At 40.8% G+C, this 22077-nt stretch overlaps 1 protein-coding gene across 2 annotated transcripts in view; it reads right to left on the bottom strand.

Moving 5' to 3' along the window:
• Positions 1-10834, bottom strand: part of FMN2 (formin 2) — a 393006-nt gene extending 382172 nt beyond the window's left edge. For both annotated transcript variants that reach the window (XM_047076425.1, XM_047076426.1), the window contains exon 1: positions 9244-10834. In XM_047076425.1, coding sequence (XP_046932381.1) covers positions 9244-10834 — 1591 coding nt within the window. The remainder of the gene's footprint in view (positions 1-9243) is intronic.
• Between the last annotated feature and the right edge of the window lie 11243 nt (positions 10835-22077).

Here is a 22077-nt window from a genome sequence, read left to right as displayed (position 1 = left end):
TCTCCTTTTGTGCCCCTCCCCCGCTTGAGTGCACAAGTTCTCTCTCAAAATAAAGAAGTTAACATTTTAAAAAAAAATAAAATATAAGACTTGTATGTTAACAATGAGGAGATTCATTGTTTACGTAACTTTCTCCAGAGGGTTCAAATGAATTCATTTGTGACCCTGAAACGGTTCCATTGTGGTCCATTTGCTCCTTAATGGGCTTAAACAAGCTGCACTTCTTTAAGGACAATAAAACAAAACAAAAGTAAAAATCCTAGGAGTTCTCAAAAGCTTTTAGCCTCTCTGTCTCTAAGAAAGTTTTATGTCAATGACAACTTCTAAATGGGATACCGTAGATTCATAACAATTTTGAGTAAGCATATAGCGCAGGGAAAATTGAAAACATACACAAACCGATTTAGTTGAACCTGGAGCAACATGGGTTTGAACTGCCTGGGTCCACTTACACAAGGATTTGTTTTCCAATAAATACAATACACTACCGTAAATTTATTTTATCTTCCTTATTGTCTTAATAACATTTTCTTTCTCCTAGGTTACCATATTGGAAGAATACAGTAAATAATACATATATAAAATATGTTTTAATAGACTTTTTATTATTGTTAAGTCTTATGGAAAACAGTAAGCTATTAATATTTAGGTTTTTGGGGGTGTCAAAAGTTTTACGTGGATTTTCGACTGTATGGACGGTGTTGGTGCCCCTAATCCCTGTGGTTTAAGGGTCAACTGTACGTTAAAGTACAATGAAGTAAGAAAATAATACGACTTTTATTGAGCAATTTAAACTAAAAAAAAAAAAAAGTGCAAAGCCAACAATCCACCCAAGAATAGGAGATGACTTATATTGGAGCTAATAAATCTAAAAAGAACTTGCTCAATATATTTGGTGTTAATATTAGAAAGACTCCAGATACTCTAAATCCTTGTGTCATACATTGTGTCATACACAGCTGTTTCATAAAACAGGTCAACCACACACTACACACAGTCACTACCTTAGTGTTCAAAAACACAAGGTCCTAAATTCAAGGCAGTGACAGCCCAACCAATCTGAATCTCCTCTAGTATCAACCAAAATTGGCCCAAACTAGCAAAATCAAAACATCACTGCTCTCACCACCACTTATTACCGATACCCAAAGTATCTTTATCCCACTGTATAAATGGATCCTCCAGTACAAGGAGTTTCTTCAGCTCTAACAGTAAAGAAAAATTAAACATGCAGAGGTTCGTTGTTAGGAGAAAAGGTAACTGCCAGAACCATCCCTTCATATAGAATATAAGGTTGGATGAGACCTGGACAAAGCAGCTTCCCAGCAAGACTGCATTCATTTTTATACCTAGGAAACCAGGGTACCAAGTGATAAGAAATTATTGCCTCAGGTCTTCCACGAATTCAGTGGGATACTTTAAAAGGGAGACAGACTGAAAGATTCTCAGCCATAGATGTGCCATAGCAGTGCTACAAACTTACTGATAAACATCATTCTTTCCCCTCCGGCGTATGCAAAGCCAACAATTTAAATGACACAATTAATTTCCATAGATGTCCACTATATTCCTGAGTACAACAAAGAACCCTTCTGCTAGAAATACAAAAACAACCCCCCCCCCCGGGTAGTGTTTAAGCATCACTTTAAAACACCATACAGGCATAATTTTTTTAAAGAAATAATTCCATTCCCCATGAAAATAAAAAGGCTATCTTCAGCCCATCGTGGTTTTGATATAACAGATAAGACAGCTTCAAGTGGGTCCAGGATATGTGGAAACTGACTAGATCACAGAAGAGTGGGAGCTATTTTCCTATCCAATCAATGCCTCCCAGGACATCCTTGGAAAGGAGGAAGACATACATGTTTCTCTTTCTCTCATCTATAGAGGAGCAGATGTCAAAGAGTAATAATTCTTCAGCATGGTTAGAGTCCTCTTATAGCATCCAATTACTATCATTATTTGTTCATATAATCTTAACGTGTGATAATTTAGTAAATAGCATTTCAAATTGATTAGAAGTCACATTTGTCCTGTATTTATATTTTTAATATAAAAAGAGCCTTGGAAAGTTTTCAGCCACTAAAATTATAGCCAATAACTATAAAGTCATAGACAGTACTTGCTTGTTTCTCTCTAATGGGTCCCGTCATGCTAAATTTCATTAACATCAGGTTATTACTTATAATGAAAACAGGAATAAACAGAGTAATAAAATTTTCTCTATTTCCTTTACCTCTTCTTTCATTACCAATAAAATTCATAATTAGAAGCTCTGAGTTGCTATACAATCTTTGCTATTTTTTTTTAATTTTTTTAATGTTTATTTATTTTTGAGACAGAGAGAGACAGAGCATGAACAGGGGAGGGGCAGAGAGAGGAAGACACAGAATCTGAAGCAGGCTCCAGGCTCTGAGCTGTCAGCACAGAGCCCGACGCGGGGCTCGAACTCACGGACCGTGAGATCATGATCTGAGCCAAAGTCGGATGCTTAACCGACTGAGCCACCCAGGCGCCCCAATCTTTGCTATTTTAAAATCAACCAACAAATATAGGAAGAGATGTTCTCTCAACACGAGTTCTATCAAAGTATCATCCTACTTTCATTAGATTCAATCACATCTCAGGGAAAATAACTAATTTTGACTAATCAAAAATTTTAGTAATTTTCCAGCTTGAATTCAATGGGAAGTTACCAATAGGAAGCCTAGATACCCAACCTGCCTGTTTAAAAAAAAAAAATGGCAAACAATTATTCCTAAAGAGCTCAGTATGCTCATTGCCCATCATATTCACTGGCGCACAGCAGGCACAGAATAGATATTGGTGGATGTGCTGATAGAAGATTAGATAACGGACAGAATCAGGTGAGTAGGGAAGGAGGAAAGAAAAGAAGAAACAGGTGAGAAAAAAGACCAGATGAATCCCTAAATCCAAGAAGTGTACATAATATGACGCAGACAATAATACGTGCAATGACATTGAAATAAATGGCTGCCCCTTAGGTGAAACTAGTAAACATACGAAAAATGGAAATGGGAATTTAATCAGCCCTTTCAGATGCTAAATCAAGAGTGACAATAGTATGTTCCAAGAGGGTAAAAACTTCAAGACAAAGGCACAAAGTCAGGAAAATAAAATGCATGTTCATAGAACAGTAACCAGACTAACTTGTCTAAAGTTGAGAGCTTATGAAGGAAGTTGTGGGAGGTTAGGCTGCAAAGGCAGGTGCCGTACCCAGAGGCTGTGCACAACATAAATACTGAGGGTGTCTGCCTGCTGCCTCCTCCTCCCCACTCCTCCTTTAAAAATTAGCACCTGCAAGGGCGCCTGCGTGGCTCAGTCGGTTAAGCGGCCGACTTCAGCTCAGGTCATGATCTCGCGGTCCGTGAGTTCGAGCCCCGGGTCGGGCTCTGTGCTGACAGCTCAGAGCCTGGAGCCTGCTTCAGATTCTGTGTCTCCCTCTCTCTGACCCTCCCCTGTTCATGCTCTGTCTCTCCCTGTCTCAAAAATAAATTAAAAACGTTAAAAAAATTTAAAAAAAAATTAGCACCTGCACCCAATCACACAGCCACAACCCCCATCATATACTTTCCTTATCCAAACCCTGAAGGAAACCAGAATTTATGAGAAAGTGACAAAAAAGCTTACAATCATAGAAAATGCTAAAAGAAAAAAAAAACATGATGAACAAACAATTGGGAAAAAACTAGTGACTACGTATATTAATTATCAACTAGCACCTGATTATATCCTACCAAGCTTCTGTATACAATCTCAGAGTTGTTTTGTTTTGTTTTGCTTTGCTTTAACCAACTCGGTTTTGGATCACTTTGAGCAATGAAGTTTATTAAGGCAATGAACCAGGATAGGAACTCAAACAGCACCTACTCAAACAGTATGCCTCCTACATGCTAGGCAGATTTGTAGTGGCTTTATACATACTATTTCACTTAATCTTAACATTATTAATTTGAAGTTACTCCTCCAGCTTCATATATGTGAGGAAAAATTACTTGAGGGTCACTTTAAAAAGCTAGGATACAAATTTATCTGCTTAACTATCACATGACTGTGTATGTTCAGCACATTGTAATAGAATCAGAAGGAAATGCGGCTCTAAAAGCACTTGTTCAATTTCAAATACACATGGTTTATATCTAAATACCTAAATGCACTTAAAACTAGGCCAGTCCTCAACTCATAAAGTCATCATTAAAGCCCATCACTGGGGTACTTGACTTCAACCCAAACCACAGTCTTAAAGAAATCATAAGAAATGATTTTTCCAACCAAACTAATCTAGTCTCAGCTTTTGTTACCATGATCTAGTCTGATATATGGAACCCAGTAAGTCAAGAAATAGGGGAAAGGACAGCATTCATATAACCCCCTTTCCTGTTAGAGTAAGAAAGATGCATTTTCTATATACATCTGGGATGATTTCTGACTTTCCTTCACATATTGAGACATGAAGGATATATTTACTCTGTCAGATGCTAATACGAGAAATAAGACTGCAACTGGCCTTCACAAATCAAAGTTTAATAATTTTAAATTTTTTTTTCAATGTTTTTATTTATTTTTGGGACAGAGAGAGACAGAGCATGAACGGGGGAGGTGCAGAGAGAGAGGGAGACACAGAATCGGAAACAGGCTCCAGGCTCCGAGCCATCAGCCCCGAGCCTGACGCGGGGCTCGAACTCACGGACCGCGAGATCGTGACCTGGCTGAAGTCGGACGCTTAACCGACTGCGCCACCCAGGCGCCCCAAAAGTTTAATAATTTTAACCAGCTATATAAGAAAACCTTGTACTCCTAGAGTGGGTCCTTCTCTACAGATATAAAAATCAAGATAACCTTTAGAAAAGCCAAAATGAGAGTCACACAATCCAAATGCTAATACCCAAGCCAATTATCAATTAGTTAGCAACTCAAAAGCTCACTGATACACCTGATTTTACACCTAGGCATGTTAACAAAAGATTTGCTTACTTAAGTACATATCTTAGAGGAGGGCTTTACTAGCTTAATGCCCTTAGGCAAGTTACTTCACGGGTCTGAACCTTGCTTAGCTCATTGGGAAAATGGGGGTAAACAGCTATACTTTAAAACTGTTGTAAGGATTATAGACACTTATGTAATGCACCACACAGTATCTGGCATTTAGTAGAAGTGCAATAAATATAACTTTACATGATAATTACAGGCTTTGCCAGCCAATAACAAATTGATCAGAAAGACCAAATTAGAAGTGTGAGGGGTGGGTGGAGAGAAGACAAAGACAGCTCTATGAATAAATAGCTGAGAGGAAGGAAAGAGTCAAGAAACAAAGATGCAAAAACTCAGGACTAGAGCCAGCCTGCACACTGCAATAGCTGTGGAGGGCATCCCCAGTGTTTTCACAGCATGTAACAATGGACTGCCTTCACTAAGCCATTTAAAACAGATTAAACTTTGATTCCATGTGTTTAAAAAAAAAGACAGATAAGCACATAATTGACTTTGGAAAGCTTCCTATCAAAAGTGATTTAGCATCACAAATTTAACATTTTACATGTCTAAACTTTAATTAACTGCAAAAATCTATGAACAAGCTTCGGCTAGACTTAATGTACAAAAGAACCTCTCAAATTTCAGAAGCCATTTTTTTCTCCGCAGCACTGAAAAAAACTGTATTTCAAACAAATTAACTGGAAATATTTCAGTGCAATGGCCTAAAACATCATCGGTTTTTAACAGCTAACACAAGATAAAGTTTTTGTCTCCATCATCACTAAAAATGTTTTTATATCTACCAAACAAACACAAACATGTGCCATGAAGATCTCTTTCCACTTGAATTTTCTCCCTACATTCGGAAGGCAGTAAAAAGCAAAAACATCTGTTCCTTTCTGCGGAGCTGACAACCCTCATTCTATGGTTTAAAAATAAATGGTGTTTATGGAAGTTTATAGATAAATGATCACCTGCTTCAAAGGCAGCTGGCAATTAATGGATCCAAAGACACGCGTGCAAAATTAAGGCCAAAAAAAGAAAACAAAACAGATTCCCTAAGGAGAACACTACTGTTCCCTAGGCCTCTGATAATATCCAAGACACCCATAGAATTGTAGACGATGGTACAGAACCAAATGTGATGCCAGATGACAAGAAAACGGACAGCAACTGAGAAAGAGGGGCCTGTGTCCATCTGGATTCACTCCACCACAAGAACAGTTTCCCTGAGAGCTGCCTAGAGAAAATCTGGATCGGTCTAACCAAGAATCACTGTTCTTCCAGCCCAAGGAAGGCCAGATGTTCAACAATTAAAGGGATGGACCTTATTAGAAACAGGAACTGAAAAATCTTATAAAGTCTGTATTTTTTATAAACAGCTTTTACTCCATGTTGCCTTACAGTGTCAAATATCCAAAAATAAGTAATAAGCAAGGACATTCAGACTTAAATCAGTAGACTCAGCTTCTATTTCTGGCTCTGCCTCTGAATGAATCACAGTGTGACCTTGAGAAAATTATTTCATCTCTTTACCTACCTGCATTTCCCCACCAGCTACAAGATTAGGTTCAACCCACAAATTTGTCTTTTTTTGAAAAGAAAGTGAGTGGGTGAGATAAATATATGGAAACTGCTACACAAAGATCTACTGATCCCAGACCAGCTCTATACCCAACCATCAAAGACAAAATCAGTAATGTCCATATTAAAACAACTCACTCTGCAATTTCACCCTTGTACAGTAAAAAATTCTCCCTGGAGAGGGAAATAGAACACAGGTACTCACTGAACAGGACTCCTTGAATTGTCCAAAATTTCAAATTTGGAAATACTTAGCAAAATAAAGTGCAATGCTAGGAACAAGGATGAACCATGTTTTTCTCTTAAGGGCCTACGATCTTCAGGACTCTGATCAATCCTCCTAGGAATGAATTCCTCTTCCCTGACCCCTGCCAAGGAGATCAGTCCCTGTACCCTTCATGCTCCCAGAACACTGTACTGCATGTTTCCATGTGCTCCTGCGTACTCAGGGAGCCCTGGAGAAACAAAACCTGGATTTAATGACCCTTGTATGTCCTGCCACTAGCATATTGCCTGATACAACGTGGCTCCCAGAATATACATATATATACGTATATATGTATATGTGTGTGTGTGTGTGTGTGTGTGTGTGTGTGTGTGTGTATATATATATATATATAGGTTAAATTAAAGTGAATATATATATACATATATATATATATATATCCAAAGTCTAATGCTATTAGAATGAGCAACCATTAATATTAATAGATGATAATCTGAATCATGGTGACATTTTCATTTAAAAAAATATATTTATAAATGAACGATTACCTAGATAAAGATGAAACACATGATTTCTCACTAAAATTAAATTAAAAAAATTAATTCAAGAATTTTCCTATCTTCTTCCCCCAAAAATGATCTTTCAAGGCCTTTTTTTTTGTTTGTTTTTTATTCATATTTTTTAAAACTTATCTAAAGGGTATTAGACTATAAGCATCCCTTTTCATTTAACCTACACAATAAAGGGAAGGGAGAAGAAGTTAAAAAAAATAAAAAGAAAGAGAGCAAGCAAAAAATAAATGAATAAAGTGAATAAATAAAGACTACTCTTAGTATAAGAATCTATAAATGTAAAACAAAAGGTGAAACATATGTAAAATACAGGTGAAAATAAAAATGTGGTAAATACAAGTTGGCATTTAGCCAACTAAGTAGCTACGCCCATTGAGAAATGTCACTTAAGAAATGTGTTTTTTAATGTTTAGTTATTTATTCTGAGAGACAGAGAGATAAGGGAAGGGACAGAGAGAGAGGAAGAGAGAGAATTCCAAGCAGACTCCATGCTGCCAAAGCAGAGTCCTACGTGGGGCTCAAACCCACCAAATGTGAGATCATGAGCTGAGCTGAAACCAAGAGCTAGATGCTTAACTGACTGACCCACCCAGGAGCCCCAAGAAATGTTTTATAGATAACCTATTTATTACAGTAACAGAATTGAAGACTTAAGCTTTTCAAATTACATTTGAAATTGTTACCATGCAAATAGTTATCATAAACCTACCAGTAATTGCGTAAATTGTCATTCTTTCCTATTCCATAAATTCTTGCACTTACTATTTCCTTTAATAATTAAGAGTAGAAGGAAGAGGGCACCTGGGTGGCTCAGTCCGTTAAGCATTGGACTTTTGATTTTGGCCCAGGTCATGATCTCATGGTTCATGAGTTTGAGCCCTGCATCGGGCTCTGTGCTGACAGTGCAGAACCTGCTTGGGATTCTCTCTCTCTCTCTCTCTCTCTCTCTCTGTGTGTGTGTGTGTGTGTGTGTTCCTCCCCCACTTGTTCTCTCTCTCAAAATAAACTTTAAACATTAAAAAAAAAAAGAGTAGAAGGAAGAGAACATGAAACAATGAGTAGTTAAGGTAAGGCCTTGGGACCTACACACCTCTAAGAAAGGATAAACTATTTACCACAGTAAATGGACCCTTTAGCTGGGCTTTTATGGTGCCCACAGTTAGATTACACGTCCTTGTGGTCTTCTCACCTTCAGCGACTCCAAGCTATACCTGTTTTGATTGGACATAAAACCAAATGAAAATTATCCCTAATATTCTACTTCATTACTTGTTAACTTTCTAAGAGTGGTTGCATCAGCAAACTGGAGTACATCCCCTTAACTTCACTGAGTAGTCAACCCAGATTGCTGACAGAAACTACATATTACATATATAAGCATACACATATATATCAGAGCAGTCAGAGATCGCCTCTGGATAGTACTGGAATAAATTATTTGTTTCTCCCACGCTGACCCTTGTCAAAAAATCATTAACAATTTTCTTATTTTTAATGATGTGAGGATGAGGAAGGAAAGACAATGGTGGCTCAGTTAGCTGTGAAGAAAAAAAAAAAAAAAAAAGGAGTTGATCTGCCTGGCGGGACCCTGGACACAGAGAATAGCACGTTTTGGACAAACGGTTGGAGCAGCCCTTCCTTGCGATGACTTAGGAGACATAACAAAGTTGTTCCCTTTAAGACCTTGTTTAAAAAAAAAGAACAATAAAAACCCAGAAATTTTACTAAACTTCAAGGCAGGACGTGAAAGGATTCCCTGAGTCAGGACTTGCCAGAAGCAAGTCTAGGCTTCGCGAAGCGAGGAGAGCAAGTGACCGGGGAAGGCCCTGATTGGCAGGTGACCCAGCAGCAGCGCGCGCTCACCTGTGAACACGTTCTGGAAGCCATCTGCAGCCGCCGGCGCCCCAGACACCTTGGCTGCCGGTACGGGGGGCACCCCACCGCCCCCCTCTGAGGCAGCCTCGCGTTCCGGTAGGTGCGCCGAGCCCCCGGCCGGGGGCGCGCGGCTGCCTAGCTCCTCTGTCCAGTCCGCTGAGCGGCTGAGGCCGCAGGTGAGGCCGCCGTCAGCCCGGTGCTTCTTGGGCGGAGCGGCGGCGGAGACGAGGGCAGCCCTGGGCCCCCGGCTCAGGGAAGACTCCAGCCGCCTCTTAATCCTGGGGCTCTGGCTGGGAGACTGCGACGGAGAGTGATTGGGCGAGCTGAGTTGCCGGGTGGTGGTCTTGATGTAGCAGGGAGTGATGAGCGGGTAGGGCTTGAAGCAGCGTGGACTGGGCGCGGGACTGCCCGGCAGGGAGGCGGCTGCCAGGGCGCCGGGCCTGCCGGGCTCCCCCTCGGGCTCTGCCCCCGGCCTCGGGGGGTCCTCTCCCGCCTCCAGGCCCCACGCCTCCCCTGGAGAGTCTCGGGGGGCATCCTCAAAAGTGTCTTCCTCGCCTTCCTCATCAGTGTCCCCAACCCCTGGGCCGGGGCTTCTGGCCGAGCCCTCCTCCGCTGGTGAGGACTCGGGGAACCGGAAGGCCGGGGAGGAGGGCGAGTCTGCAACAGCAGGCTGGCCCACCGGCAGGCCAGGCACAGCTAAGGCTCCGGGGGGTGGAGGCTGCTCGGGCACCCGGGGCTCGGTGACCAGGCTCCGAGGCAGGTCAGACGGCGTAGACCGAGCCTGCTCCGTGTCGGGACTGCGAGGGGCCTCCCCGGCTGCGCTGCTCGTGCCCAGCAGGTACTGGTCCAGGCCCAAGAAGGCCCCGGGCTGGGGGGAGGCGGCTGTGGGGGCTGCTGCAGGCTTCTCAGGGCCCTGGAGCAGCTGCTGCTGCTGCTGCTGCTGCTGCTGCTGCTGCTGCTGCTGCTGTTGGCGGATCGCCTGCTGGATGTCTGAGAGCAAATCCTCTTGCTCCGTGGCCGAGTGAAAGCTGTAGATGTCCGTGTCCGAGCCGGAACTGGTTCTTTGTCCATCCTGCACCCCTGCAGCAGCTTCCAAATCCCCCAAGACCACCCTGCCCCCAACCCCAACATCGGTGGGTCCAGAGCCACTTGGACGGGTTACCTCGAAAGGGTCAGCGCACTCGGTATCCGACAGGCCCGTCTCGTCTGCAGAGAGGCTGAGATCTGGGGTCTTGGTGACCAGGGAGTGCGCGCTGTCCAGCTCCCCGATCTGCAAGGCCTGGGAGTCCAGCACATCCTCGCGGGAGCCGCTGGTGCCTTTCCCCTTGGACAGGTTCTTCCTGATCCGCAGGTTGGAAAACACTGAGGCTCTGGATTCCGACTTGCTCTTCTTCTTGCCTGGCTCCCCCCCGCCGCCACCTCCTCCCCCCTTGCCGTGCTTGCCCAGCGCCTTCTTGCCCCCGCTCCCCTTCTTTGTGGCTTCCACATCTCTGGGCCCGACAGCATCCTCGGCGCTGCTTCCGCCTTCGTGCAAGGCATCACCTGCGCTCCTCTTCAGCTTCCCATCCTGGTTCCCCATGTCGCAATCCCGCTGCTGAGCCGAGGCGCCTCCAGCATTCAGGCCATGCCGGCCCTCCTTGGCCCCCAGCCCGCACAGGGGGAGGCTCCCGGGACAGTCAGGCGGCCAGGCGAGCCGCTGGGAGAGGAGGCCAAATCGCGCGGGGCTGGCCCTGCTAGCATCTGCCTCCTCTTCGCACAATGCGCGCTGGCTCCCGCGGCGGCCGTGGCTGCGGCTGCAGCCGAGAGCGAGCGGGCGGCAGCCCAGAACATGCTCAGTGCTGCGCTCTGAGTCCGCCAATGGCTGCGCAGAACGCAGCCGGGGCCTGGCCCCCCAATGGCCGCCGCCCCCCCCCTCCGCCCTCGCTCGGCTTCTCCCCGAAGCCGGGCGCGAAAACTGTTTGCTCAATCTCGGAGACTTTCATCTCCGCTGTGCGAATCGAATGCATTGTCCCCGGGGAAAGAGCTCGTCAGCTGGAAGATGCACATGGAACTTCAAAGCTCCGGGACCTGCCATGAAAAAAAAAAAAGTTGAAAAGAATTTTAAACGGTGAAAAAACCGAAGCCAAATTCCAATTGAGAGGTTCTATAATATCGAGGCCACATACACTACCCACTCCCCCCTTCAGGTGCCTGAAGAAGCATGGCTCTTCAATAAATATTTGTGGAGCGAATGGATTGTTCTTTAATAACTGATCGTCTTGAACACTGTTAATGTGCTTGAGCATATGGTTTAGGAATGGTTGCTACATATAGTGCTGCTTTTATGTTTGATGCAGACCTTGCATCTGTTTACTTGAGAGATTAGCTGCCGTTTCAAAAGTTCATTTTTCGAATTTTTTACGACAAAATAGCAAAGTGAATTTAAAAAAATCCTAAGAGATTAGAGTTGATTAAAATGCTAATCTCCAAAATTCTATGTATTTACCATATAAATCAAATAGCATTTGTATTCCAAAAGGGTACATATACTATAACTCCCAGGAGGTCAGACTCATCAATATTAAACATGCTCCTATTGTTGTTGCATATAAAAAGGAAAAAGACAAAAAAGGAAACACCCTTGGCACAGACACATGAATTCAGATGTTATGCTATAAACCACCGCTTCCCAAGCAAACCCTTTAAGGCAAACTTTGTCCTTGCCTTTATTATAAAAGTTTGTAACAGTTTAACAGAATTTCTTAACATTCTGGCTCCTGTATTAATAGAAAAATTTCCTCCGTTGTAAACGTTGTCACTGTTACTTAGGAAATTTAGTTACCCGTATTAAAGCATTTGTCAACATCCTGGGTATCTAACGAACCTTTAAGACTAAAGCAGCGTTAATCAATAATGTTACAATAATGTTAAGATAATTTGAGTTACAAATTCATCCTTAAGCACTTTGAAAATATGTAGTAGCTATCCAACATGTTAGTATTCCAAGTAAGCCCAAAGGAGGAAAAAGTACTACATGTTATAATGACGCAATTTAAATTCGGCAAGCAAATGCTCCTTTGTATATTGTGAACTACATTTTAAACCTCTCTCTTTAACCATTTTTATGTTTTAAAAAATGGTCGTATGAGTCTTCGATATAAAAGTACTCCATTGCAATAAGTAGGAGCCTTTTTCAAATTATATTCTTAAAAACAGATGATTTAAAGTCAGGCAGCCAGTCATTTTAGGTGGCCTTTTAGAGTAAATGTTTTGGAGAAATCACCTTTAAGAATAACTCTGCCAGGGTAACAGCCCTGTCTTGGAGAGGTTCTGGAGTACTTGAAAACCCTTTGTTTCCCCTTTCACAAAACTGCTCTTTTCTAGAATGCAGACTCCTCAGAGGGCACAGTTTGCCTAAGGCTAATAGAATTTGCTGCCTCTTTGAACACTGAGGTACTATGGGTTTTGATTTTTGCTCTTTCTTTAACAAGACATCTTTGACTCCAAACTATTTTGAGTTTTTTATTTGTTGGTTTTCGTTTCTTTTTACTTTCTTTGTTTACTTTTACTTTCTTTACTATTTACTTCTGAGATATATTTAAGTTCCAGAAATAAAAAAAAAAAGGAGAGAAGAAGGCAAGGAGGGAGGACAGAAGAGAGAAGAGACAAGACTGCTGATGTTTTCACACCCTTTGAATGTGAAACAATATATGACAGCTGTGTGCAGGTCACAGGTGACAAAGCTCTACTACATGCAAAGGCTTGTTGGAAAATCACAAGGGTGGGCACCAAATGTAGGTAGGTACTCTCAATCCAATTTAAACTTAATGAATAAGTTCAGGCTGAGAGTTGTCTAAGGTCCCATAGCAGCAAAGGCATTACTTGAACCTACAAATTTAGGTTCCTAATTCTTTATAACAAACAACACTACACAGTTTATTATTTCATGGACTGGTAAGAGCATCATGAAGGCGAACAGTATTTAGTGGTCCCAAAGATGCCTGGGGCATGGCCTAAGCTTAACTCCATTTGATGAAGAAATGATATCATATCTCTAGTTGCAAAAAACACATTTAACAAATAGAGATCCTACCTTGTGCCTGGCCAAACACTAGGTACCAGGACACAGGAAAAAAAAAACAAAACAAAACAAAACAAAAACCAGGTGTGGCTAGCCTGTATATTCAAGAATCTAATCTAGAATAATTGTTGGTAAAAAAAAAATCTTTAGTATTAGCATCCCAAACACGTCACCAAAAATGTATATGAAATTAGTTGCTACCCATTCTCCAACATTTCCAAAATGTTGCTATAACATTTTCCAACTGTTGAACTCCAGTTCATAATATGCATATGTGAATGTGGGATAAATGTACTAAACTCTGCAACTTACTCAAAAATGCATCAAAAAATTAAGATGCTTTAATGGATGGAGATATGGACAGATAACATAATAAAGCAGGTGTATTTAAATTTTAATTGTATAATTTAAGTGATGGATATATGGTGTTGCTGTAAGATTATTTCCACTCTTTTTTTTTTTTTTTTTTTTTTTCAACGTTTATTTGTTTTTGGGACAGAGAGAGACAGAGCATGAACGGGGGAAGGGAGGGGCAGAGAGAGAGGGAGACACAGAATCGGAAACAGGCTCCAGGCTCCGAGCCATCAGCCCAGAGCCCGACGCGGGGCTCGAACTCACGGACCGTGAGATCGTGACCTGGCTGAAGTCGGACGCTCAACCGACTGCGCCACCCAGGCGCCCCTATTTCCACTCTTTATGTTTGAAATTTTGAAATGTGGTATAAGAGAGTGAGTTACAAGAATGTTGTATTTCCCAGCTTTTTTGAAATTAAAATCATATAAAGGTTTATGGCACTCAATTAACAGTAAGTGAATAATCAGTCCTCCTCTCTTCACTTTTACCTGTTTGTCTGAATTATATATGTCATTTCTTCTTCTCTTTTCTTTTAGCTCTCCTCCTGTTTCATTGCTCTCTCAATTCAGTATCTCTCCATAATGAAATGTTTGATATGTGTCTTTAGTTTTCACTAGGCTTCACCTTGATGAGTGTTTGAGGCTCTCTAGCAAAACAATCAGATTGGATGCTAATTATCCAACTCACTCTTTTCTCCAGCAGGTGAGTGACCTTTTCTTGAAAGACAACTCTGTCCTGATATCAACTACTAAGACTTGGCCTCTTCCATCCACCTCTCAGTCCTGACTTTACGCCTATACTACAGACTACTGGACCCACTTTCTAGAGAACAGTTGCACTGCCATGCCCCCAGTCCAACCCACCATATCTGAAATGGGACTCATGTGCTCTTGCGTATTCATTCTCCTTGGGGTTTTTTTTTGTTTTTCAATTTTTTTTAACATTTATTTATTTTTTGAGAGACAGAGCATGAGCAGGGGAGGGGGAGAGAGAGAGAGGGAGACACAGAATCTGAAGCAGGCTCCAGGCTCTGAGCTGTTTGCTAGCACAGAGCCCGATGCGGGGCTCGAACTCACGAACTGCGAGATCATGACCTGAGCCGAAGTTGGACGTTCAACCTACTGAGCCACCCAGGCACCCCTGTTTGTTTGTTTTTTGTTTTGGTTTTTTGTTGTTGTTGTTGTTCAGTAAAAGCACCACAATCTCTCCAGTTGCCCAAACCCAGCTTGTTGCTAATTCCTGCCTCTCCCTTTAGTCCACACAATTTAGCAATCCCAGAGATTTCTCTATTCTTCCTCCTTATGTCTCTTACATCCACTCATCTGTTTGACCCCAACTGCCACTTCCCTTGTCTTTCTCCTACCCCCACCTCCAACTCCCATCTGTTCTTTCTTGCTATTATCAATGCTTCTCAAATGGGGAGACAATTTTGCTCCCCAGGGAACATTTGGCCCTGTCTGGAGACATTTTGGGTTTTCATAATGGTCGGGATGCTGCTAGCACCAATGATGCTGCTAAACAAAATGCAGAGGACAGCATCCTCCCTTCAACCCAAAATGCCAATTATGCTGTCGTTGAGCACCTGCTTTATCATGAAGCCTCTCGCCAGTGCTGGAGTCAATGAATGTGAATGAATGAGTAAAAGAATGGAAACTATTATTATTTTGAAAAGTATTTCTCAGTTAAGGCAAATCAAAAACTTGAAAAGAGAACCTAACAGGACAAATAAGACTTTAACTACTGTTAACTATAGTACCAGTATCTTAAATGGAGAATTAACTCTTCCCTGAGACATTCATATTCTATGAAATAATGTGTCTACATAAATATTCCTATTGTTCACATACTTGCTGACATTATAAAAAGCCCTTATTCCTACCAGAAAATTTCAAGATGGAATCCCCAGAGCTCTTCTACAGAAATCATTATATGGGTCAGACCTCTTTTACAGAAATCATTATATGGATCACAAACAAGAATTATGTAGCTTTCAATTTTTACCATCCTCTTTCATGTTATCACCAATGCAGTACTTGGAAATTAAGTGCTTACAAAACTGAGAACAAGTCAAACATTACTTTGCCCAAGCAATACAGAATGCACTACAACTATTCGGAATTTGCCTATAGAAAGCCCACTTTAAGTCCATAATTTACCTTGTTCAGTGACAAGAAGTCGCAGAAAGCATTCTGAAGACAGAGCCAATAAGGAATTAAGATTGAGACAGCCGATCCTTGGCCTGGAGAGAAATGCTGTCCAACAGAAATGTAATGCAAGCCTCGATGGTAACATAAATACTCTAGTATCCACATTAAAAGGGCTAAAAGAAACAGATGAAAATAATTTGAAGAATAATTATGTAACCAAAAATATCCAAAATATTTCAACAAGAAGTCAGTAAAAAATTATTAGGGGGATAGATTACGTTCTTTTTTCCATACTAAGTCTTTGAAACCCAGTATGAATTCTACTAACGGCAACGTCTCATTCAGACTAGTCACATGTCAATCGCTTCATAGCCAACTGTGGCAAATAGTCACTCTTTTCTGAGCACAGCTTTCACCTTAGATTTTTCAGAGCTTTTTGAGCAACTCTTAGAATCTGCCAACATTAATCCAAACTGCGTTATTGGGCTTTAAAATAGTATTATATATTTTTATGTCATTTTAATGACATGTAGGTAGATAATAAAAAACATCCATGGGACAAGCATGGGAAGAGATTCTAAGTGGGGCATCTGGCTGGCTCACTTGGTAAAGTATGCAGCTCTTGATCTTGGGGTTGTAAGTTTGAGCCTCAGATTGGGCCTAGAGACTACTTAAAAAAAAATAAAAAAGAGAGAGATTCTAGTATAAATATGGACACGAGAGAGAAAACTATATTCCACAGAGCACTCTGGTTTTGGTAATAAATAATTTGATAATAAATAAAACGAGACCTGTCCACAAAAACTAGGCCAAATATATGGGTTTTCATTAAACAAAGACACCCCAAGAAGCATGCATACCTATGTTTGTCCTAATAGACATTAGTTTGTCCATGCATATTTCAGAAGATGATCTTAACATTGGTTTTAATCACACTGCTCCTTAATATATATTAAAGATGCTTTTACATTGAATTCTAAGTGTCAGCATTTTCTCTTCGAATTTAAGAGCCAGTCTAATTATTACAATATGGTATTAAAGAAAATTCATTGAATTAAATTTAAAGATTAAATTGACTTTATTCAATGACTCATGAATTAGACAGGATCTCATCTAGCAAATAGAAAGGAGCTCCATCAAACTGCAGAAAAGGAAAAGTTTTTAAAGGAAGAGAGGGAACAGAAGAAAAAAAGAAATTATTAGCAAAGAATGTGTTGTTTTAGTCAAGGTCACCTAAAGCAAAAAAGAAGAGATCTCTCAGTGAATTACCTCCAAGTGCTGACCAGGAAATTTCAGGTTATCTGTTTAAAGGTTACATTGTAGAAGAAGCTAAAGCCTCAATTTTTTTTTTTTTTAAGTTTATCTATTTGGAGAGAGAGTGAGCAGGGGAGAAGCAGAGAGAGAGGGAGAGAGAATCCCAAGGAGGTTCCACACTGACAATGTGGAGCCCCACACAGGGGTGGATCCCCCAAACTGTGAAATCATGACCTGAGCTGAAACCAAGGGTCAACGCTCAACCAACTAAGCCACCCAGGCACCCAAGCCTCAACTAAGTTTAGTATTAAGTTTTGTTTGGCTGACATGGAACCTTAATATAAATGACTCCATTTTGATCCTGTGGTTTTCCTTTTAACAATGGAAAAAGAGCAAAAAAGACCCAAAGAGGAGAAAAAATAAATATTTCAGTTTAGGGGCAATGCTTGCATGCTCTTTATGAAACAAACGCCTTAGACCTTTGCACTTTCACCCAGAAATTAAGAGGAACTTGTTCTGATCACAAGGAATCCAAAAGAAGTTTAAAACTCACATCTCTTACTGAAGATCTTTTCAGAGAATCGCCCCCAAGTCCTTTAACTTCACTAGAAAATGGCTGGTTGCTGGGTTTTCCTTTTCCTTTCTTTTCACAGCACAAAGCAGTGGTTTCAGTGTAGAACTTTGCATCAGCTTCATTTTCCTCAGAAGAGCAGGAAAAGGCCTGTGGGAGATTTTATTTCACTCACCTGTGTGGGAGCTTCAGCTGTACAAACGTGATTTCAGGGTGCTGGCTGAAGAATGGGAAAATTTTACTCTCAACAATGTAACTAGGTTTTCTGGTAACAGTATAGAAACATCTATCATCAGAATGTCTAGGCAAGATGATTATAATGTTTACTGGAAATTAATTTATCAGTATTACTACTACACTTTAAATACTTCCTCAGAGGGGCACCTGGGTGGCTCAGTCGGTTAAGCATCCGACTTCAGCTCAGGTCACGATCTCGCAATCTCGCGGTCGGTGAGTTCGAGCCCCGCGTCGGGCTCTGGGCTGATGGCTCAGAGCCTGGAGCCTGCTTCTGATTCTGTGTCTCCCTCTCTCTCTGCTCCTCCCCCGTTCATGCTCTGTCTCTCTCTCTCTGTCTCAAAAATAAATAAACGTTAAAAAAAAAAATTAAAAATAAATAAATAAATAAATACTTCCTCAGAGATTAGGGAGGCAGGAAAAGAAAACTGATTTGAAGTCTGTCTTTCCTTGCCTATGATACTCTATGAAAGACTGCCAGAGCTATTTGGCTCTTTAGGGCTCATTGAGTCAACATTTTCTAGGCATTTCTTCCTGTCCGCCTAAAACTCCCGGGACTTCATTTAAGGCAGATGCAGATGCAAAATCTAAAAAAAAAAAAAAAAAAAAAAGGCAAAAACAAAATAGCTGTTAAGCAGTTGAATAATTTCTACAATTTCCAAGGTCCCTTCTGTGGATTTTCCTGAGTTGTTGGATCTGAGGTGCCTGGAGAGAAAAGTGCAGGGTGTGCTAACTTGTCTTCCTCAAGACCACGGCTTTATGGGTCTCAGTAATGATGACAACTGAGAAAGGTTCCAACTGGATCAATTTCGGCTGCCAGACTGAAGTGGCTGAGTGCAGTTGGAAGTGGTCTGCTGGCCTACAAAATGTTTAACACAACGTGGAAACTCCTTTCAATATTTAAGGAGCTTGAAGGTAGGCTTTAAATTTTTTTTTTTAATTTTTTTTCAACGTTTATTTATTTTTGGGACAGAGAGAGACAGAGCATGAACAGGGGAGGGGCAGAGAGAGAGGGAGATACAGAATCGGAAACAGGCTCCAGGCTCTGAGCCATCAGCCCAGAGCCCGACGCGGGGCTCGAACTCACGGACCGCGAGATCGTGACCTGAGCTGAAGTCGGACGCTCAACCGACTGAGCCACCCAGGCGCCCCGAGAGTAGGCTTTAAAGGCATAGTTTGAAGCCTGACCTGTTTGTTTTACTAGTGATAGCACTTTGTTTTACTTTTAATATAAATTAATTTTATATTATTAATTTATATTATTTTCTATTATGATTAATTACATTATATAAAAATTATGTATATATAAATTATGTTATATATGTAACATATATTTAATTATATTATTAATTTATAATAAATTAATCTCAGTTTTATTGAGATATAATTGACACACAATGCTATACAAATGTGTATACAGCATATATTGCAAAATGATTACCACAATACGTTTAGTTACCATCCATCACCTCATCTAGTTACAATTTTTTTTCATTGAAATTCTTTAAATGCCCAGCACTACACTAGCAGGTGGTTCTATAGTGGTGATTAAAATAGGCCTGTTCCCTGCCCTCAGGGAATTTACAGCATAATGGAATGAGGTAGGACAGACTGTGAGGAAGTCAATAAATAAACCATATAATTGCAAACTGTGATCGTGATGCGGAGATTAAAAACAGCTGCTTTAAAAATGGGACTAACCTGTTTTAAAGTGGGTGATCAGGGAAGTTTTCTCCAAAGGCCTAACATTCATGATGAGAAATAGAGGTTGAGAAGGTTTCAAACAAGCAAAATGTGTGAGAAAAGTATTTGGGCAGAGGAAAAAGTGTGAATCAACGTTAAAAAGCCAAGTCGTTTATTGGTAAAAGCAACTGGTAAGGTAATTCTATGCCTCAGAATCTATGACCCTACTTTCACAATATCTAAGTTCCTGGGAAAATGCTTAATATTTTATATTTCCACTTATGACCTATTTTCATCATAACAGAATGAAGTATTATTTACTATCTTTTAAGAACTATCTGATCCTTACAATTATTTATGTAGCTAAGCTATGAACAAAGTAATGGTATGGATTGGGGGAACCTAGATTAATAGAATCACTTTGGGAGTACCCTCAAACTCAACAAATGGGCACCTCTTCCCCTGATTCCACCCTGCCCCCATGAGTCTGATAGTTATCAAGCTTCTGTTTTCTATCCCTAAAGCAACTGGGAAAGACATGTTTTAATAATCTTCTACTTCCTCTGTCACCATTCTACCATAATAAATTAAATTCCACCTCCATTTTTAAAAGTTACCTGTAGTAGCTTGTGTATAGGAAGAATGGGTCTTAGATCAAGTGGGTTCAAATCTTGACTTGGCTTCGGTGATTTGGGCAAATAAATCAATCTCTCTTAGCTTCAATTTCTCCATCTGTAAAATAAATATAATAGTAGCTCCTTTATAAAGTATTGCAAGGATTCGGGGTGCCTGACTGGCTCCGTCGGTTAAGCGTCTCTTGATTCGGCTCACATCATGATCTCATCATTTCTGGGTTCAAGCCCTGTGTCAGGGCTATCATCATGAAGCCTGCTTGGGGTTTTCTGTCCCTTTCTCTCTCTCTCTCTCTCTCTCTCTCTCTCTCTCTCTCTCTCTCAAGATAGATAGATAGATAGATAGATAGATAAAAGATAAAAATAATTTTTAAAAAAAGAAAATAGAACTTAAAAAAAGATTACTGCAAGGATTTAATCGACCATTTATACAAATGGCCTAGCACATAATAGTTGCTCAATAATTGTTGAACAAAGGCTATAAGAGCCAATTATGTAATCCCAATAATTCCAGACCTCTTACAGGAGAAATCCTAGAAACACGAAAAGGAAGAATTATTAATTCACCAAGACTGAGGAAGCCTGCCATTCATGAAAAGCTAGATATTTTCAAGTTATGTTGCTAGGTGTTCTGAACTGTTGTTTTCCTACCAACAAAGATGCTACACTTATGCCCCCCTTAGATGAGTGTCAAGGGGTGACTTGTTTTCTATTGGCCTAGAATTTTCCTACCCCTAAATGCTAGATTTTACCTACCATAGCTGTGGAGATGCGAGTTCGGAGAAACTGAGCCCTGAGTCAGTGTCCCCAGGCCTCCCAACCAGAAGATTTAGACTGAGCTGAACTTGGAGCCCACTTCAAGGGAAAGAATCTTAATCCAAGAATCCCTAACTGTAATGAAAGACAGACATGAATCCATCCTGGTACCCTAGATCTGAATACATCTGGCAGGTTCATCACAATGCATTTTCTGAGCTAGAATACGTTTTCATGATCTAATCATAAAAATTAATATTTTTGAATATAGATAAACACAGTGTGATATATCCATGCAGTGGAATACTACCCAGCAATAAAAAGATAGGAAGTGCTCAGACACGTTTAGCATATGGATGAACCTCAAATACATTACACTAAGTGAAAGAACCAGATTTAAAAAATGACCACATCTTTTGTGATTTTACTTAGAAGAAATGTACAGAAAAGGACATTTTATAGAGACAGATAGTAGACAAGTAGTTGCCTGTGGCTGAGGCAGGAATGGGAACTGACTACAAATTGACATGGGTTCCATTTGGAGGTATGGGTGGAATGTTCCAAAATGTAATCATGGTGACAGTTATATAAATCTGTAAATATACTAAAATATCATGGAATTAAAACAGGTGGATTTATCATATGTAAATTATACCTTCACAAAAATATTAATTAAAACATTAATTTAGGGGCACCTGGGTGGCTAAGTCAGTTAAGTGTTTAACTTCAGCTCAGGTCATGACCTCAGTTTGTGAGTTCAAGCCCACGTTGGGCTCTGTGCTGCCAGCTCGGAGTCTGAAGCCTGCTCTGAATTCTGTGTCACCTCTCTCTGCCTCCCCTGCTCATGCTCTCTGCGCATGTGTCTCTCTCTCAAAAATAAACATTAAAGGGGCCCCTGCGTGACTCAGTCGGTTAAGCGCCCGACTTTGGCTCAGGTCATGATCTCGCAGTTTGTGGGTTCGAGCCCCGTGTCAGGCTCTGTGCTAATAGCTTGGAGCCTGGAACCCGCTTTGGATTCTGTATCTCCCTCTCGCTCTGCCCTTCCCCTGCTTGCACTCTCTCTCTCTCTCTCAAAAATAAATAAACATTAAAAAAATAAATAAATAAAATAAACATAAAAAAATAAAATGA

This window comes from Lynx rufus, unplaced genomic scaffold (genome assembly GCF_022079265.1).
Source record: "Lynx rufus isolate CCGP_SWC_20201006 ecotype Redwood Valley unplaced genomic scaffold, mLynRuf1.p SCAF_15, whole genome shotgun sequence".
Taxonomy (NCBI): domain Eukaryota; kingdom Metazoa; phylum Chordata; class Mammalia; order Carnivora; family Felidae; genus Lynx; species Lynx rufus.
Note: the sequence above shows the minus strand (reverse complement) of the source record. Positions and strands in the feature narration are given on the sequence as shown.